At 49.2% G+C, this 19,437-nt stretch overlaps 6 protein-coding genes across 6 annotated transcripts; 1 reads left to right on the top strand and 5 right to left on the bottom strand.

Annotated features, from left to right (window-relative positions):
* Positions 1-31: 31 nt before the first annotated feature.
* Positions 32-2,005, bottom strand: BKA55DRAFT_240101 (uncharacterized protein). The gene is made up of 4 exons (XM_046185302.1): positions 1,745-2,005; positions 731-1,673; positions 296-681; positions 32-241 (listed from the first exon to the last, which is right to left on the bottom strand). The coding sequence occupies exons 1-4, from the start codon at positions 1,885-1,887 to the stop codon at positions 124-126; spliced, it is 1,590 nt and encodes a 529-aa protein (XP_046053930.1). The 5' UTR covers positions 1,888-2,005; the 3' UTR covers positions 32-123.
* Positions 2,006-2,670: 665 nt separating this feature from the next.
* Positions 2,671-4,551, bottom strand: BKA55DRAFT_660710 (uncharacterized protein; the record flags this gene model as incomplete). The annotated part of the gene is made up of 3 exons (XM_046197559.1): positions 3,724-4,551; positions 3,001-3,671; positions 2,671-2,953 (listed from the first exon to the last, which is right to left on the bottom strand). The coding sequence occupies exons 1-3, from the start codon at positions 4,102-4,104 to the stop codon at positions 2,671-2,673; spliced, it is 1,335 nt and encodes a 444-aa protein (XP_046053929.1). The 5' UTR covers positions 4,105-4,551.
* A 262-nt stretch (positions 4,552-4,813) lies between these two features.
* BKA55DRAFT_535136 (glycoside hydrolase superfamily) lies at positions 4,814-8,085 on the top strand (the record flags this gene model as incomplete). Its single annotated transcript, XM_046189670.1, has 4 exons — positions 4,814-5,040; positions 5,202-5,320; positions 5,374-6,654; positions 6,704-8,085. 4 exons carry the CDS (start codon positions 4,814-4,816, stop codon positions 8,083-8,085), a joined length of 3,009 nt encoding a protein of 1,002 aa, XP_046053928.1.
* Positions 8,086-9,293: 1,208 nt separating this feature from the next.
* BKA55DRAFT_558133 (uncharacterized protein) lies at positions 9,294-10,176 on the bottom strand. The gene has a single exon (XM_046191853.1). It carries the CDS (start codon positions 9,794-9,796, stop codon positions 9,563-9,565), a length of 234 nt encoding a protein of 77 aa, XP_046053927.1. The 5' UTR covers positions 9,797-10,176; the 3' UTR covers positions 9,294-9,562.
* An 838-nt stretch (positions 10,177-11,014) lies between these two features.
* BKA55DRAFT_535135 (uncharacterized protein) lies at positions 11,015-14,026 on the bottom strand (the record flags this gene model as incomplete). The annotated part of the gene is made up of 2 exons (XM_046189669.1): positions 11,015-13,105; positions 13,154-14,026. 2 exons carry the CDS (start codon positions 14,024-14,026, stop codon positions 11,015-11,017), a joined length of 2,964 nt encoding a protein of 987 aa, XP_046053926.1.
* A 2,116-nt stretch (positions 14,027-16,142) lies between these two features.
* BKA55DRAFT_685668 (uncharacterized protein) lies at positions 16,143-17,660 on the bottom strand (the record flags this gene model as incomplete). The annotated part of the gene is made up of 1 exon (XM_046198827.1): positions 16,143-17,660. One exon carries the CDS (start codon positions 17,658-17,660, stop codon positions 16,143-16,145), a length of 1,518 nt encoding a protein of 505 aa, XP_046053925.1.
* Between the last annotated feature and the right edge of the window lie 1,777 nt (positions 17,661-19,437).

Raw genomic sequence — 19,437 nt, 5'->3', positions numbered from 1 at the left:
TATAATCCCAAACAGACTCCTCCTTACCAGAATGCCCGTACAAAAGCTTAGATATATATAATATACAGGAAATCGACTTTTCCAACAATTCGTAACTCATCAGTTTCAACCACCTGTTGCATTTCAGTCAGAGGCGAAGTACCGCTTGGCCTTGCTCTTGAGCTGTTGTGCTTTCATCTCGGGTGGCATGATAGTGTGATGGACCACGTGAGGCCGATAAACAGCATCGACAGGCGGCATCCTGGTGGAGGTTAGTAACGTGAAAGTGGAGAGATCCAATAGAGTGGTAACGTACCAATCATCCACAGTCAGTGGAAAGTATTCGTACAAGGGATCAGCCCCCTCATCTGCAGGACTGTTTTCCCTATTCGCCCCTGCGGTGGTGTATCCTTTGCCAGAATTGGGACTGTGCAGCTCGGCACTGGAGCGGTTCGGACTTCTCTCGTCTTCTGATAGCGATAGGTTGATCGGCAGAGAAGCATTCTGACGTGGGATTGAATTTTTGTTATTGTGGGAATTTGCTACTTTAGCGGAGTTGTTTGGATCGCTGGACCAAGCTGGTATCGGGGGTCTAGTCATTGTTGGCGATAAGGCGACTCGTTTTGCCGGATGTGGACTTGCAACGGGTTGAGGACTGGGTAGTGGATGGGTCATTGGCCCAGGTGTTGCCCAGTCGTTTGGCTGCTTATCTGTCAGTCCTGTCCTTTATGTACATGAGATTTGGTCTTACCTGGAGATTTCCAGCAGGAGGATATCTTTGGGTGAAGTTCGTCGAATTCTCCCGTTCAAGTTTAAGCGTTGGGTGATCCACATTTGACGTCGATGTGCTTCTCCTCTCAAATCTCTTGTCGCCTGTAAGAGGAACGTCCTTCCTGCTATCGAAGTTTCTAGGACTCCGGCCACGAACAATGACTGGGCCGGATTTGATCTCCGATATTTTTATGAGTTCACCTGCCTGTGTCTTGCCCAGCAGGGTAATCTGGACCACGTAGTGCTGTTGCAAGCCCTTTCTTCTGCCGTTGTTAGCAGTAGCATGCTTGAACTGAAGCCGCTTCCAAGATATGGGCAGAGAAACACGGTGTGCGTCGATCTCTTGACCTGTCGTTATATCCAGTGTGATAGTAGGCGGCGCTGAAACGCCTTTCGAGTCGTCGCCTCCCTGGGGATTGGCGTTCTTCCAGGGAATCGATATTATTTCTGTAGCCTTTCCTTCGATGGATTCGATGGCTGCAATAGTCGCTACTAACTCAAATATTTGGATGTGTTGCCCTTGTTCATTCACAATATTCCTGATTCCTCGAGGGAGAGTGATCTGCCCCGAACACTGCCAGAGGTTGCGCCGATAACACGTCAACTCCATCGGGCGTCCAGTTGATTCTCCTCCGAAGACATCCTCGGCAACGAAGAACATGCCATACAATTCAGCCGTCATACCGGCTTCCACAAATTGGTTGTTCTCGTTGACAATGGTAGCATTGGAAACGGGAGCGGAGAACCCGAGAAGCTTATTATCGGGCTCCTGGGGAGATGATTCCTCGTGCAAGGCATCCTGATTCGGCGGAGGATCGAATTGTTGTCGAGTCGAGTATGAGAAGGGATCTTCAAAGGTCGAGGAAAAGGCATCCAAGTCGTACGAGGTGCCAAAAGGCAGAGTCTGCAGTGCAGCCCCATCACTGTAGATGTTAACTCGACTGGCTCCCAAGCCAAAGTTGCGCGCGCGTTGCAAGTGCGCTGCAGTACCTACAGAAGTGATTCATCAAATGTCATATCCTGATCGAACACGTCCATATTCATACTCTGAGAGTGAGCAGATCCGAAGTTCATCGCCATCGCTTCGCTGGAAGAGGCGCCAGTTGGCAGCCCCGACATTGAGTTGTAGGTTGACATGGCATTGTTCAGTTGAGAAGAGCCGTCAACGTCTCATTGGCGCGGCGGCGGAGACAGCGACACAACGTGATCGCGCAAGTATGTGCAACGATGCAAAGGGATGAGAAACAGCTGGCGACACCGGTGATGGCGGGTTGTTTCCCCGGTAGAGCGCCGAGTGTTTGGAGCGACGAGCAAACAGAGCTGAAAGAGTAGATAAGACAGGTAAAAGATCGAGTAGAGTGAGGTAGAGATAGTCAGGTAGTATGAGGAGAGGCGGAGGCGGAGGCGGAGAGAGTGTGGAGGGTCTGGGCTGCCGACCTCCAGCTAACTCTACGGGCTCCGGCTACTGTAGGTTTGTGGAGAGACCCACTGGGCTGACCCTTTCCTATTCCCAGCGATGAGTTCTGAAAGTTGATTGGTATTCGCTTCAACAATTGGCCGAGACAGAGCTTCATGTGAAGACTCGAGACCCCGCGGGCATTTTTCTCTGCTAAAAGAGAGCGCTATAATAAGAGGAAGCTTTAAGAGCTGTTCTTAGCGTTGTTTGCCATTTCGGCATCTTCCAGGAGGTTTCCATCCTTTTATCAAAGTCCATTAAAACGAAGCACAACGTTTGCAACATATGAAGTAACCTTTTATTTATCAATACTTGCTTCATGCCTAATGCTTCCAGCCAATGCTCCCTAGGTCTTTGCCTTTCTAATAACAATGCTCTTTTAATTCTAGTTTCTGTTTCATGCACGCGTACCTATTCTTATCATGAGGACGGGAACCAACACCAACGCCAAGCCAACCAAACTTTCACATCAACTTGCTCTCCTTGGCGGAGTCAGACACCCTCTCACCAAACTTCCACACTTCGTCCAGCACGAGGACTTCATTCGTTCCCCTGACTTCGCCCTGGCTTTCGTATCCGTCTGACAAAATCACCAGATCTGCGTCAGCCCCCGATTCCAGTGAACCCTTGACTCCCTGTAAGCCAAGCATGGCTGCGGGTGTTGATGTGACCGCTCCAAGGGCCTGAGGAATACTAGCACCAGTCCACTGTCTGAAATTATTAACGCACTCGAGGAGAGTGATTGAGCTGATGAGAATTAGATACAAGTTCTTACAGAGCAGATCAGTACGTACCTTCCAGCAATCGTGTCAGAGTTCTCAAGGAGGAGTTTAGAACCTTGCTTGACAATGTTACATGTGTATTCTCCGTTTGTCCACGGATAGGCTCCATCCGGGAGACCAACAAGATGCATAGCATCCGTGACCAGGATAAAGCCATCAGGATGAGCGCTGTAGGCAATCTTGATAGTCGTAGGATGCAAATGAATGCCATCCGAGATGATGCCAAAGTAAGGCCGTGGTAGGCTCTCGGCTTTGCCCAAAACTCCAAAGACACCTGGGTTTCTGTGATGCAATGGGCGCATGGCATTGAAGAGGTGTGTAATCATTGTAGCACCCTTACTGACAGCTTGAGATGTCTCTTCGTATGTTGCCTCAGTGTGGCCAACGGAATAGATGATTCCTCTTGATGTGATCTCCGGGATCAGGTTCATCATCTGTCCACGTTCCGGCGCTGCTGTAATCATCTTGATCGGCATCGGTGAGCCATCGGAGCGAGGGGTTATATTCTCACGACCGTAACATTGTTCAATGTCCTCAATCGATTGAGCTTGTGTGAGGACATCGACATTGTGAACTCCATTCTTGGTGGGACTCAAGAACGGACCCTCGCAATGAGCACCCAGTGACTCGGCGCCGTGAGCCGGGATCCGCAGTTCCCCAGACGGGCCAAGATACGGGAGCGCCTGGCAGGCGTTAGCTTCATGTACGATTGCCCCACCCAAGGGAAAAGCTTACCTTTTGGTATAATTCAGGCCGTTGGCTGGTGATGGTTGGGATGTATGATGTGACCCCTGTCATGACCAGTAGGCGATTGATCTTTTGGATGCTTTTGCCATATTCGGACATATCATCCAGCAAGGTTGAGAAATTGAAGCCAAAGGCACCGTTGAGCTGGCACTCGATCAGACCTGGTGCAATGATGCGCCCACCAAGATCAAGGGTATTGTCAGGCATGTTGCGGCCGCCATAGAAGGATGCCTGGCTATCAATGATCTTGCCAGTAATTGAGCTGACCCAAAGGTCCTCCCAGACCAAGTCGTTGCCTTTCAGCAGTCGACAGTTGGTAAACTTGGTGAGGCCATTCTTAGGCAAGGTCGGCGATACGGCGATAGGCATACTGAAGAAGGGTTGGAGGAGTCTGTGATGAAGAATTAGATATCTCAAACTGAGTTGTTTTGATACTCTCTATCTTGAGTTGAAAGTCCCTAAGGACAATGAATCACATAAAATGGAAGGCGAGTCGGGGTATACTAGTATTTTCCAGAGATTCCATACTCGGACGTCTAAAGCCCTATCAAGCCGCCAACAACGGCCACGTTTTTTCCAGATAGCATGGAAAAAGTGATATCGTCATTACGATTCAGTAACCATGCATCTGGTTCCAAGCGGACGGTGCCATCGTTGAAGCCGTGATAGTGAGACTGTGTGGAGATTTTTGGTCTGAACATGGTATGGTTCCCTTTTGCCATGTTGCTGTGCATATTGACAGTCAGAGACCAGGGTGCAGTGGAATACAAAGACCATGCCATCCGTCCATTTTTGCCTCAGAAGTAATGTTCATCCTTACCTGGTTCAATCTCTCACGTCTCGACACAACGTGAAACGGGCCTCTTTGTCGCCCGACCACTTGTTGCTATTGTTCCATGTAACGTTAACTCATGGGGCGTAACCCATCAAATCGCCTGCAACAAGAAACGGCCAACAAACAGGACGACCCCACTTTCCTATCGCCCAACAGCTGGTTCTTTCTTCAACTGACCAATCAATATACACCAATCACATCAGCCGAGGTTTAGGCGCTCGGCAACATTCCACCTCCACTCCAATGGCCCCTCCTCCTCCTGGGTCAGCGTCTAGCTCATCCTCGCGAGAAGGCTACCGCAGTGTCAATGCATCTCATCGTTACCTCAAGCACGCGGGGCCTTCAAGGGGTGAGCCAGAACCACAGCAGAAGAGATCAAAGTACCATGTGACGAGGCATCGACGCCGCCCAACCATCATGGCCCATACAGACAATAGCGACCTGGATCCAGCATGGCAAAATCTCGACCGGTACGTACCCACTCATTCACCTCCCCTCAGTCCCGTCGAGTCGCGTCTCCGGACGGCGCGGAACTGTCAAGGGCCGTCTCTCCACTCTTCGGCTCCGAATCTCGGAGAATTTTACTTCATTCATTCACTTGACATCATGATGCTAACTGGTTGTTCTGTAGTGCCATTGGGCAGATCCTGATTATGGGCTGGGATGGCACTGAAGTTACCCCCCAGATCAGGAGCCTCATTGAGGATCATCACCTTGGTTCCATTATACTTACAGCCAAGAACCTAAAATGTGAGCTCTACTTCCAGGCACATGTCTTGCTTCATTACTCTAACGTTATCAAGCTGCTCAGCAGACAGCAGAGCTGGTCCAGGAATTACAGACCATTGCTAAGAATGCTGGTCATTTACAACCTCTTCTCATCGCCCTCGATCAAGAGAATGGAGGAGTTAACAGTCTTTTTGATGAAGACTATGTATGCCAATTTCCCAGTGCCATGGGCGTTGCAGCCACTGGTCGAGCCGACCTAGCATATGAAGTGACAAAGGCTACTGCTACTGAGATCTCAGCATGTGGTGTCAACCTCATGCTAGGACCCGTCCTTGATGTATTGAATAATGCTCGCTACCAGCCTTTGGGAGTGCGTGCTACCGGAGACGACCCCCAAGAAGTATCACAATATGGCTTGGCTGCTCTAAGAGGAATTCGAGATGCTGGAATCGCTTCCTGCGGAAAACATTTCCCATCTTACGGAAATCTGAACTTTCTAGGCTCTAACCTAGATGTGCCTATCATCACTCAGACACTAGAGGAGCTCAGCATCAGCGCTCTGGTTCCATTTCGAAATGCCGTTGCTTCGGGGAAATTAGATGCTATGTTCATTGGAGGCTGCGGCATATCCAATCCATCCATGAATGTGAGCCACGCTTGTCTTTCAGATCAAGTCGTGGATGAGCTCCTACGCGATGAACTTGGATTTAACGGCGTCGCAATCTCAGAGTGCTTGGAGATGGAGGCTCTTAGTCATGAACTTGGTGTCCAGAATGGTGTCATCATGGCTGTCGAAGCAGGCTGTGACCTTGTCCTCCTATGCCGTGCCTACGATGTCCAACTTGAAGCTATCAAAGGTCTGAAGCTCGGTTATGAGAACGGCATCGTGACTAAGGAGCGAATTTTCACATCTCTGAGAAGGGTACTTAACCTTAAATCGACCTGTACCTCGTGGGAGAAGGCGTTGAACCCTCCAGGCATTTCTTTGCTTTCTCAACTCCATCCATCTCATCTTGCTCTGTCACTCCAAGCCTACGATGATTCCATCACAATCATTCGAGATAAGGAGAAGCTTATCCCACTCACAGCCTCAATGCATCCTGGAGAGGAGCTCCTCTTATTGACCCCCCTAGTCAAGCCGCTGCCCGCATCTTCACTCACCAAGAAGTTGCTCGCAGCTAAAGACAGCCAGAGTCAAGCAGAAGGCCAACACGAGATGTGGGCGCATAATGGTCGCGATCGAAGCGCAATTTTGAGTGGAGAGGGTGTCTTCCGAGAATTTGGCAAATCTCTTGCTCGAGCTCGCAACGAAAAGTTGCTTCACACAAGCTATACGGCTAATGGAGTTCGTCCAGGTAATGCTCTTGCCCCTTGACAGATGAAATTTATTCTGACCAGATTTAGTTCACGAAAACCTGATCAACAGAGCCTCTTGTATCATTATTGTCACTGCTGATGCCAACCGAAATCTTTATCAAGCAGGTTTCACTAAACACGTTGATATGATGTGCTCTATGCTTCGAACTAGAGGTCAAAAGAAGCAACTGATTGTAGTGGCAGTCAGCTCTCCGTATGATTTTGCAATGGATAAGTCTATTGGCACATACCTCTGCACCTTCGACTTTACCGAGAACGCCCTCCACGCTCTTGCCAGGACACTTGTTGGAGAAATTGCACCTCTTGGTACGCTTCCCGGCACACTACGCAAGAGCAAGAAGGTTCTCAAGTCCAGACAACACTGGCTGGTAGAAGAATATAGTGCGAAACGTGACGCCTCTGCTTTGAACGACCTACTTCGAGCTGTTCACCGAGCAAGCGCACCAGACCTGCAGTTTCTACGCACAACAACTGCTGCTTCCTTTCAGCTCAACAATTCCAATATTGCTGAGTCACATTTTGTTGTTAGAAATAGCAGTACCAACGCTTTATACGGCTTTGCTGCTACTTACTTTGTTCACGGTGTTGGTATTCTGGGTGGTATCTTTGTCGAGCCCACCAAACGGGATGTATCGATCGGAAGGTCACTTCATCGACGGGCGCTCAGAAGTCTCATACAGCGACGAGGAATTAAGCAAGTCCAGATAGGATCAGCGTTTCCTGGAGTTTTCCTGGGTATTCCCAATGATGTTGAGGTCAACACAATCAAAGAGTGGTTTGCGAACAGTGGTTGGGATGTCCAGTTTCCACGACGCGTATCAAATATGATTTTACAGGATGTGGCAAGCTGGTCTGCCCCAGAAGGTTTGCCTCAGAGCATTCAGAGAGCTGGTATCAGCTTTGACCTTATTCATGATTTGGATAATGCGGATGGTGTTCTCAGCCACGTCCGTACTAACGCAAATCCCGAGGTTTTAGAGCTTTACCGTCATGCGCTGTCGGAATCAAAGTTGAGTGGGATTGTCCGAGCCAAGGACGCGACAGGTACCTTGTTGGGTACAATCATTGTTTGCAAGCAGCGCAGTCCATTGGAAACGCATATTCCTTCATTGGTGTCACGATCTGAGGACATCAGTGGCATTATAGCTCCAGTTGTACCTCCTGGACCACAGGCAACGCTCGCTTTGCAGGGTCTGACGCTCATGGGTGTTCGCCAAGCCAGGAGTCACAAAGCTACAAAAGTGGTCCTTGGCTGGGTAAGTCAACCATCCCCCAGCCTTTTAATGTCGCTAATGAACCAGGTTGTGGATGATGGCACTGAGTCTCTCACAACGATGGGCTTTGAGACACTCCAAGAGTTCGAGGAAATCACAAACTCCCCAGAGAACGTAGGTATTCCTCATTTCTAAAGCTGCAACAGGTACTGACAATAAAAGTTCTCAAATATAATATAAATAAGGGATTCCTGTAGTTGGATTATCCCGAATCTACCGAGAAAATAACTACGTATGATCAGCGAATGGAGTATATACTGCCTTGAATAATATGCATTACAAAGTTTGCTACATCTTGGTTTAGGCCTCATTATTCTACTTCCCGATGTTATTCTCCCATGTTATCTTCTAGTCCTTGCATCGAGTCTTTGAAGGAAGACCTCTTGGTCTTGGCAGAAAACTCGCCAGTATCATAGTATAGCACTCCGTCCCGGTCGAAAAGCTGCACCTGAAGTTAGCCCTGCGCCAAAGAGAGAAAATCTATACTTTGAACATGTGGTTGTCAGCGTAGCACAACTGTGTTAAGGACAAAGCCATTATCATAAGGCTCCTGGCTAGTTTCTCTCATCCTCTTGTCTTACCCCTTTCCCTAACCATTCTTCCTGATATCACAGAAATGAACAACAGAGGCTCAAAGAAAATCCATTCTTGTATTATATTATTAAAAATAGCCCGAGATCAGTTGAACTGGCAGGCCTCCGCCTATGGTTCAGTCTGATACAGAACGCAAAGTAGACACTTCTTGGGCGAATCGCCCTATCAAAGATTATATAGCCACCAGTGAGAGACTGAAACAGTCTGGCATTCGACCCCGACATGGATAGCCTCTTGGTAAAAAAATGATGGTTAATTCTCTATCGGTGGGATCAGATGGGGGATGGGGACCTCGGTGAGTAGAAAGACTCAGGGCTTTAGTCAGGGGGCTAAGAATAACGAATTGAAAGGAGTCTCAAGTTTGTCTTAAAGTCTATACTAGAGTTGCTTAAATTTATCCTAGATTACCTAAATCTTTTATGACTTAGGACCAAGGTCTCAGATTATCTTACCCCTGGGGGGATGCCTTTGAGGTAGAAGATATTCGGTTATCTGCTCAAAATTCATGTCCCAGAAGTATTCAAAGAGTGAATCTTGAAATATCACCGTAGTTGGTCACCCACACAAGCTAAGGGAAGAGAAAAATAAGCAAACCGTTTTTCCAGTGTTTGATCTCAAACCTAAACATCTCCAATGAGCACATATGTCCAACATTCACTATTCCCAGTAGTTCTTCAACTGCAAACATTTTCGTATATTATTGGAAGTCTCCGCCTCCCTAGAATTTCTCAAGGCCATAGCCAAGCCAAGGGGCGGCAAATATCACTACCTTCGCACCAAATTTTATCTCCTATACTTCAATACCGTTGGCCATAACAATGATACCTGCAACTATACCGTGTGCAATTTCGAGGCTAGCTCGGTAGAACCTCAGCACACATGACTGACGGTACTGCTCATAAACCAGCTGCATCTTGTCCCCAATTTTGAAAATGCCCAGTGGCTACCATTCCCCTGGAATACTAGACACCATCAATCTCATAATGTCCGATCTTGAGGTGGTCTATCAGCTCAACCATTAACCCAGTGTAGTTTGTACTTTTCGTGCCGTATGGATACAACGCTCGCTGCTCGACAATGCAAGTCTTCTGGGTTCCATGCTTGCAGGCGCTGGTATACGCTCAATGCATTCTTTCTCCACCTCTAAGCCCTCTTTTTGGTAAATAGGCGTCAAAGGGGATGTTAGCCTAGCTTTGACTTGGTCACAATCTACAATAAGAGCGCCCCGAATTTCCGTGTACTCAAATGTCATGGCCTGATGCCCTAGCGACCATTAGGCAGAAGAGATTGCCAAGCTCTCCGGAAAAGTTACTATTGTTCTCGAGTGTCAGCAGTTTCCTGTGAATATGGTAGTAAATCAAACGATTAGATCAAGCTTGTCTACCTAGTACTTGTCGGACGCCATTCGCCAAGTCAAGGTTTACCATCTTTTGATATGCTAGGGTCTTCTTGTAAGTTCCCATTTCCCTTCTATGACTTGGCCTCCGACTAGTACTGGATTTTGCACCTCCGAAATCTCGAACGCTTCACGATGCTCTGGTTGTACAGCGCCTGGACATGATCCCTCTTGTCCAGGCATTGGAGTTTAACCAATATCAGGGCATTAGCATACTTGGCAAATTTCTCGGTGCCATCGTGCTGAATGGAGTCTCTGAGTGCTCATCTGGGGACGTCCACCGATATAGTATACCGTCAGAATACTCCAGTCGAACCGGCGATAAACATTCTTCGTCATCCTAGGCGGCAACGTCGCTGGGGTCTTCATATCGTGCAATTTCCCTTGAATGAGCCCAGTGAGGCTCGGCTCAGTATCCTCAAATTCGTCCTTGAGATCATCCGTATCTTCGGAGCTCTCGTCTGTAGGTTTACTCTCAATCCGAGTAAAGGTCCCTTTCATTTCTAGACTTCGTAAGTTCGATCCCAGTCACAGTCTCCTCCCTATGACGAAGCATGAGCCTATGCCAGCTTTGGTCAGAGCTCTTGAAGACTCATAGTATTATATCATTTGTAGATACCCAATCTTGCGATCGTTTGAAACTTCTCGGTTAAACAAACAATCCTGACTGCTCCCCACGCCACTCATCAGCAAATGTCATCACGCAGGACAGCACGGAGGTGAGCCATAATGTACTTTGAATGAGATAAGGAAAAATATCTTTGTTTGTCAAAACACTTCAACACAGTTCCGCATATGCTGAGTCAATAAGAAAGTCCGTTAAAAATAATATGTCCTTCGCCATGTATTGTTTGATTGTCCTTTTACCCGTTGCCAAGTTAAAACTCCGTGAATAATAAGCCCCGGGATTTCCCACCAATCTAATAACCGTTTTCGTACAGATAGTCATCTCGGAAGAGCAACAAGCAGAATAGATAGTGGTGAGGTGATGGAAGTGAAGTGGCGGAAAAGTGTATGGGTGTGTATGTCGCTTGTAAAAACAAAAAATTAAAGGGAAAAATTGCTTCTGGTCGTCTAACATCCGTCGTCTTCACATTCATCAAGGCTTCCGTAGCCAGTATCCGAATCAATTCCCACCATGCTCTTGTTGATGGCCAGGCACCGGTTGACGACCTTCTCTCGTACATCAGAAGCAACGCCACACTTCTCCCCGGGAGCACCGCCCATCCATAGACGAAGACCACCAGATAGTCGCTCAAGAGAGGCCTGGAAAGTCTCAGCGGCTGCTTTGTGCTCGTAGAGCTCCTCCATCAGCTCCAGAGTTGCGGTGCATCCGAGAAGAGACATCTGTGGAGCGTTGCCACGGGTCATGATTGATTCAATCATGCGGAGTCCTTGGTGAGTACTTCCAGGAGTGCATTCGACACGTCGGAGGTGAGCGATGGCCATGGCGCATCGTAGGGCAAGTCGGAGATCGGGAGTAGAGGCCTGGAAGCTTGAGTCAACGACACAGATGGAAGAGCTCAAGAGAGCATCGACCTTTTCGTTGCCCATTGATTGCAAGGCAGAGGCGATGTTAGCGCCGCGTGCCTTATCAACGAGAACTGCTCGTGCCACGATAGCCCGGGCCTGTGCGGTTGACCCCAAGGGTGCAGCCTTGATGGTGAGTTCGATATCTTCAACCTTAGTGCTTAGAATTTCTTCGTCCTTTTCCATTGTGGCGACCAAAGTTCGATGTAGGGATTGGGTTGACCACCAGGCAGCAACAGCATCAAGAGGAGATCCAATAGCGGTATCGTCAACAACAGAATCCATGCCATCCATAGGGGTCACAACGTTGTAATCAGTATCGGTATTGAAGGCCAGGTTGTGTGCTCGCTGAATAACATCGTCGTTGAGCACTTCATCGCAGTCTTGTTCAACCAACAAAGCGAGATGTTCGGGCAAGTCGTCGTCATGCTGCTCGGATGACTCGCGGTGAAGTTGAGTAAGAAGGCGGTTTAGCTGACGGGCCTCGTTCCACTTGCTACGAGCAAGTTTGGCAGCGATGGCGTTGATTGCTCCAAGTTGAAGTCGGTTCTGGCTCAGGTCCCAGAGAAGAACGCGGATATGAAGGGCCTTGAGCATGAGCCTGGCAGGAGTGTCGGGGAGAGTGCCGGAAGCGAGAAGTGTCAGAATAAGGCGGCTCTTGTTGATTTCAACGTCGCCGCCAGCCAATTGCGAGTCGAGGGCAATGCTCCAGGCCTGGACACGAGCGGTTTCCTGCTCCTCAGTCAAACCAGTGATTGCTTGATAACCATGAACTCCAATTGCATTTCGGAGGCTGAGCTTGAGAGTCTTCAAGATGAGAGCTGCCGCCTCGAGGAAGAAATTGTGGCGAGGGACCCATACGGTCTGAATAGCAGTAAGCCAAGCTTGTCGGCGGACATGAATTGGTGAAGCGAGTGATGGCGCTGCCTGAAGGACCCCGACTTGTGGTTTCTTAGACTTTTGCGGGGCTTGTGTGAATAGTGAAGGAACGAACACCCAAAGGAATGTTCCAAGTAGGAGAATAATTCGGAGTGAAGTATGAAGATGGTAGCCTCCGACGGTCAAGTCAAGGCCACTCGCTGCACTCTTCAGAAGCTGAATAGGCATGGCGAACAAGCCACGACCTTCAGGCTTCTCATTACTGACTTCATCTTCACGCATGGCCTCCAAAATCATGAGACCGGCGAGTGAGCCGACCATCAATTTACCAAAGTAAGGACCGGCATTGTTCCACCGATTTTGCTGCATTTGCTGTTGCTGTTGAATCTGCTGCTGTCGAATGAGCGCGGGGTTTCCACCACGGAACTGTTGTTGTGGTACAGGATATGTTTGACCAGAAGCCATTTGTTGTGAGATGATTCTCTTCATATCATCGGGTACTTGAATCATGCCTCCTGGTTGCGCGCTGCCGTCCTGCGACGGGCCCATCGGTGAGCCGACAAATTGCTGCGCATCCTGTGCATATTGGATTGGCGTAGGTGGTTGCTGAAGAGGGCTGATGGCGCCATTCATCGCCCCAGCCATGAAAAGCTTTTCGAAGGCGGCAATTCGGGCTTGCATAGCACCATTTTCGTCGAGTAGCCGATTGTTACGCTTCTCAAGATGTCGGATATATTCAGTCGCCTTGCTCAAGACCTATCGAGTGATTAGCGTGAGTAATATTGCTGAAAGCGCACAGCGTACAGTAGCCTTGTTCAGCTTGTGAGCTGGAGTCAGACCATGAAGTTCCTCGCGATCTTCAGTCGTATCTTCACCTCGCGCGCTCTTGGACATGATGCGAAGACTGGGAACGCTATCTCTTAAAGCGGCGATCTTGTCATTCAAATTGGTTCGATATCGCTTCTCAATCATATTATGGGCGGTCTTCTTCACCGGTTGGTCGCCATCCTCTTCTTCCTCCTCCTCATCCTCAGGGTCGGCGGAAGACTTGCGCTTTCGCGATGCTTTCGAAGATCCATCGGCGGGATCCGGTGACGAAAAAACACCTCTTCTGAGTTCACCATTTGCCGAGTCCGGACTGGAGGCGCTCTTCGGGGAGTGATATTGGAGATGTGGCGGCATGGCGATGTTGCGCAGCTTCTCCTGCAGAGCAGGAGTCAGATGGCTGATAAGGGCTGGTTGAAGTACGGTGTTGTCGTTGAAACTGGCCTGTCGCAGGGAAGGATTTGAAGCGGCGTAGATTGATTCGGGGCTGAGAGTGGTTGCCGGAAGGCCGTCGATACTGGTAGAGATGGGAAGCTGTTGAAGGTTCTGCTGATCCTGACCGAAAGCGAGATTCCAAGGAGAAGGTTGATAGCTAGTCTGAGCAGGAGGTGCGGTGCTGCTAGAGGGGTCGTACGAGTCGTAAGGGGGCGTGCCGGTGAACTGCCATGCAGCGTCGTAGTATTGTTGCTGGGTCTGGGGACGGGAGGAATCGTTGGGCAGGGAGGTTGAGGAGGGGTCAGATTTCACGACCGAGCCATCATCAACGAAACCACCTAGATTCGGATCTTGAAGGCCATAAAGGCTGTTGGCAGAATCATGGTCGGCCATGTCGGAGAAGCGGGAGCCGGGCATGATGGGGATAGGCCAGCACCATGCAATGCAGTTGCGATGGCCTGATTGAGAGACCCAGTGATTGGGGTGACCCCGAAGGAGTCGCCGTGGTCGAGCGAGGCCTTTCGGGAAGACGAGGGCCTTTGGCCGACGATACTAAGAACAAGGGTCGATGTTGTCTGTCCAGTTGGGTTGAATTGGCCTCTATTCCCAGTGTGGCCTGTTCAATTGACTCTCTCGGCCGAAGAGTGGACTTGACCGCGATAGCCTCAGCTACGACTATGGCTCCAGGTACAGCGGCAGCGGCAGCTACAGCTACAGGCTGTGCTGAGGGTCAGCCTGCAATACTTGACAGGCCTATAGCCTCTGCTAAGGCGATCAATCGGTGGATAAGATGGAAATTCGGTGGTGAGGGCGTGCTGCAACCACAGAATGAATCGATGGTTGTCTCAATGACTCTCTGATCGAATGATTGAACGGGTGTTGCCGAACGGTTGACGGGTGAGAAAGGACAGTACAGGGGTTCTACAGCAAGGGAAGAGCAGCGCAGTCTCGCGATTATGGTTCGACTGGCAACGGATAGCAGGTAAACTTGCTGATGGAAGAATAGGCGATTTGGGCGATGATTCGGAGACGAGCGATGGATGCAAGGAATTCAGTTTGAGAAGAGGGCAGAAAATCGTACGATGGAACCCGGATATCAGCCCAGTGACGCCTAGTCAAGTCCGCGCTTGGCCAAGCTCGTCTTTTGTAGAAAGACTGGAGTGATGAGTTCAGGGGATCCACTTGTATTCGAGTGTTTACTCTAAATACAGTGCAGAACGTCCATGATCTCTGGTGGCGTACTCACTAAGCCCAGCGACTGGCACGGGATAAGTCTCCAGGCGAGGGGCGTTACGGCCTGGACCGTACAGTATTGGCGATCTGAGGAATACGGTCCACTTTAGTTAGAGGTTTACCCCTCTCGCATTCGGATTTGAGGCGCATTCTGCACTGTGCACACAGTCACAAATCTAGTAACCCGTCAAGCACAAGCCAACTTTGTTTGATCAAATTGGAATGGGAGACCTCACAAGGACCAGGGATTCAATTTTATTAAAAAAAAACTCGACTCAAGGCGCAGAGAATATCCTCATAATCGGGTCGTCATTGATGAGGTCTCAGTTGCTTTTGTCAAACTCTCCCCTTAAAATACACTGTTGAAAGATAAAACATAAACCGTGGTGCTACTTGAGTTGTCTCGGGTCAGCCACGCGAGTCTCAGTCTTGCGTCCCATGGTTCACAGGAACTCAATTATTACATTCCAGCCGGCATAGACCACGACCCAAGCGACGGTTACTCGGGAGCATTTGAGTATCTAATTAAATGACTTTATAACGGTTGCCAAGATTTCATTGTGAAGAATTCGAGTTAACCTGGATCCCAATCCCTCGAACCTGTCATCTCCCGTCTGGTGCAACCCTCTCAGGTACTGTGCGACGGATAGCTACATACAAATACCGAACTATTGGTGCCCTGCCAATCCGCGTTGAACAGAAGATCAGTTCGGGTTTCACAACGCAGGCTATTCTTGCATGTCTTGGGCTCAGCTTTCAGCTCCTCTGCCACTATTCTCGCTTCTCAGATGGTCCCCGCAGCCACCAAATGATCGTGATCCCAATATTAAATCCTCCTTCTAACTATTCCTAATCCATCCCGATGATCAAACAATCAACCTTGCGTCACTCTCTAGTTTTAACGCTTGTTGCTTTTTAAGTATCATCACGTGCACCTTGTTAATTGTTCCGATTGGCGATTCAAGATCTTGAGATCGTGAAGTTGATACTAGATATTAGCGCCTGGGTAACATCAGATGGAAAACACCGCGTCTGTTGTGTCACGTTACACAATTGAAAACAACGTGAACGAAACTGAATCAATTTGGCAGGAATAAATGATATACAAGTGAATATTTTATGCAAATAGTAATGTTCTGGTCCTTGCGGCCGTTACTAAATCCCCGCAAGCCCGTGGGCCAGCTCTAACCAAATACTGTAAGCCCCAACCAAGAAGACCCCTATGTCTTGATATCAATGACATGAAAGGAAATAATGCAACGTGAGTCCCGTTAATAATCATAAACTCCAATCATTTCGTTTACCAAACGTCATCCGAACTCTGAACCATCTCCAACGTCGGTGTCTTAGGTACCATGCGTTTCATTCTCTTCCGATCCTCCCTGGTTACAAGCGAAGGTGTCACAGGCATGCATGGCGTGAAGGGTTGATAAGGCGAATAAGGTACTGCACCAGCTGTATGCGGAGTCATTGCTCCGCTTGGTGATAGTGGTCCTTTCCTCTCGAACACAGTCTGTTTGGTAGTCTGGGCAATGGTATTCGGTGAAACCATGGCAGGTTCGTAGGCACGCAATGGCAGAGAACCGCCAGTGCGTACAGCTGAAGGCGCGTTGGCACGGTGGAATGTCTGTCCAGGCTTGGGTGACGCGGGAAGAGATGGGAACCGTGAACCGGGCTTTGGAGACGATGGCAAGCCGACCAGCGGTGCTTGAGAGTGTTCCGAAGTTGCTGACTCGGGATCACGCTCGCTGGGTGCATGCGATACGGTCCGGGCGTGGCCAGGATAAGGAAGTTGACTTCCGATACGTTCATCGATGCTCAAAACACTTTCGGGCGAGATATCCGGGGTCGGAAGTGAAGCATGGGTCTTGGGCGGGAGGGCCGGTGAACCATACGGGACCTGATTAGTGGGTACCGGAGGGGGAGCAGCCGGAGCATAATGCCGGGGAGGAATCGCGCTCATCTCCTGTCCTTCATAGCGGGGAAATTCACCCGATTGAGGGGTCATTAGAGGCGATGAGATGCTCATACCCTTCATCTGCTTCTTCTTCGGTGATCGTAGTGCTGATAGAAATGAGGAGGTCCTTGACTGGCTCTTCTCCTCGCGAGAAGCAGAGAGGTTGAGTGTTGCTGGCTTGCTCCTCTCCTTCTTCGATGGCGAGGATGTCGAAGATTTAAGAGAGAGGACGGAAGCCGAAGCTGAAGGGCGTGGTTGGTGGTGAGCAGTGGGCGGAAGAGGAACATCGTAAACAACTCCTCGTTTCTTTGCATCCTCGTGCTCCAGGACATGCTTGTACATGTCTTCAAGCTGAGATTGAGCCATGATTCTGTCTACTGCCACAACACGGGGATCGACAAAAGGATTGGTTCCGGGAGCTCCAATACTTGAAGCCGGCGATGGATAGATGTATGGATTTCCTTCGTGCGAGTCCTGGAAGCTCGGTTTGACAAATTCGGTGTCGGTAATGATATTCAAAGATGTAGGCAGAGCTGTTGGAGGAAAGTCAGGACTGACAATATCTTTCCGGACTTCAAAGTCGACCTCGTCAATTCCAGCTGCAATATGTTCGCGCCGCTTCTTTGATAGAGCTAGCAGTGTTATGGCGACCAGCACCAATGATACAGCGTATGCTCCGATTATACCACCAATCTGGGCAGGCAGATAGGTTGTGTCAATTGGTCCTCCTGGCAAAGGCTTATCTGTGTCCCGGGCTTGGAGTATCGATGATAGGACAGGTTCAGGCTGGGCTGTTGTAATGAGTGACAGAGGCAGAAGCAGACCAAGTTGTAGTGAGTAGCGAACACCCTCGAGAAGCATCGTGGGAAACGAGGTCAAGGCGAGACACTTATTCTTTATGGAGGAGCCAGCTTGTGCGATGTGACCTCCTGAGCACGATGAGACGAAACACTAGAGAAGAACATCATGCACGGAAGAGGGAACTTGCGGTCTCAACGAGGTATATAGCGGGCTGTGTCATGATCGTCTATCACTCTGCGTTAGCCGCTGAGCTATCCAGGTCTGGACGCTGAGTCGCTGAGCAGACAACGCCAGTCAACTGGCGGTCGTCGAATAGCGGCCGAATGCATGAGAATACGTCTGAGAATAGCTCGATACCCTTGGTGATGGCAACAGAGTGGTTGCAGGCGTTATGTGAGGGCCCAAGTGTGACGAGGCCATCTACGAGCTGTGGTTGGATGGTTAACCGCTGAGCGATATAGTGTGCCAGCGGCTGATTGGCTATTAGCTCCCACTACCAACCACCGTTATCCACATACATAACCTATCGCTGGCTCTAGAATCCTAGCTGCCGGGATACACTGCAGTGTTTTCTCGCTTTAAGCTTCTCTGTGGTTGTCTCGTTTCTGCCGTTGAAGGGTCCCAAGCGGGGCGGGGCGATCCTTGCTTTTCACCATCACAAGAGAGGTCTTGTCCGACTCACACGTTCCTGGATCTGCGGGGCCAAACCAACAACCATTGAGCCAGCGATTGGTGATGATACTCTTCAATCACTCAACTAACGGCATAGACGATGCAGTCTAGGCAGTGAGGGTCACTTTGAGGCCCAATTGTGTGTGTTGCCTGCATCATCCAGGCTGTCGGGCCCTGAACCATGTGGAATTTTCCACTATTCCTCTCATCATGTGATGTGCCAAAGTCTTCGAATGGGAATGTTCGTCTTCGTGTGACATCAGGTAGCTCGGCATTGCTAGTGATGTTCATGCTGATCCCCTCGAATAGAAATACCTCTCACGGCGCCTATTGTGTAAAGTCGCACTACTATCGCACGACTCTAGCTTCATGTTACCCTGTACAAGTGACTTCGGTGATATGGTTGGTGATTGCTTGCTGGAGACGTGACAATCATAATTCAGGACCATGTCGGATTTTGATACACATGTAAAACAAACGTCTATGCGGTGAGCATCCTGCTGTGCAAAGAGAAGGACTGATGGTTTATATCGATATGCGGTTATGCCTCCTTGATGAGTAGATTGCAATGTTACACAACATCAGTAGAAATTTTATGTTTCATACCTAGTGTTCAAAACTGTTTGGGTAACGATGTCAACGGTGTCCCACGGTATCGTTCTTCACCTAACACAAACTCTCAGGGTGGGACGTCACCGTAGCATTGGACTTTTGCTTGTCACTCTTTAGCGGTGACTGATGTGGCATATCGTGACAGTGATAGTGATGGGAGAAGCCTTAGCGTAAAGGGGATGTGACGAAGATGATAACGAGATCTGACAGAGTTGAAGGATGATAATGGTTTCCCCACTAATAGAGTCAATGGAGGAATTCGTTATGATTGAAAAGGGCATCGAATTTATGGGCTAGTCCAGCATCATGAGCACAATATTCTCTTCAAATACGAGAGTAGTAAGTGTGTGAGTGAGACAAGAATCCAGAATAAACCGTCATCAACAATAATAAAGCAAGTACTTAATTGAAGTCAATAATAAGAACCGAAGCGTGAAATTTTACTTCAGGATAATTTGGTCCTACCCACCCTGTGACCTCGCAGAGACGTTGTACTGCACGTGACATCGCGAAAATGACATCGCGTCGCGCGATGCCTGCTTGTCATCAACGC

Source organism: Fusarium redolens (genome assembly GCF_020744475.1).
Source record: "Fusarium redolens strain MPI-CAGE-AT-0023 chromosome Unknown BKA55scaffold_3, whole genome shotgun sequence".
Classification (NCBI taxonomy): domain Eukaryota; kingdom Fungi; phylum Ascomycota; class Sordariomycetes; order Hypocreales; family Nectriaceae; genus Fusarium; species Fusarium redolens.
Note: the sequence above shows the minus strand (reverse complement) of the source record. Positions and strands in the feature narration are given on the sequence as shown.

What these genes read in the sequence shown, in the direction of transcription:
- BKA55DRAFT_240101 (XM_046185302.1), bottom strand. Translation starts at nt 1,887, where the DNA reads ATGTCAACCTACAACTCAATGTCGGGGCTGCCAACTGGCGCCTCTTCC. An exon ending in ACATTTGATGAATCACTTCT is followed by an intron (nt 1,674 to 1,744) that starts GTAGGTACTGCA and finishes TAACATCTACAG; the next exon opens with TGATGGGGCTGCACTGCAGA. An exon ending in CCACTGACTGTGGATGATTG is followed by an intron (nt 242 to 295) that starts GTACGTTACCAC and finishes AACCTCCACCAG; the next exon opens with GATGCCGCCTGTCGATGCTG.
- BKA55DRAFT_558133 (XM_046191853.1), bottom strand. Translation starts at nt 9,796, where the DNA reads ATGACATTTGAGTACACGGAAATTCGGGGCGCTCTTATTGTAGATTGT.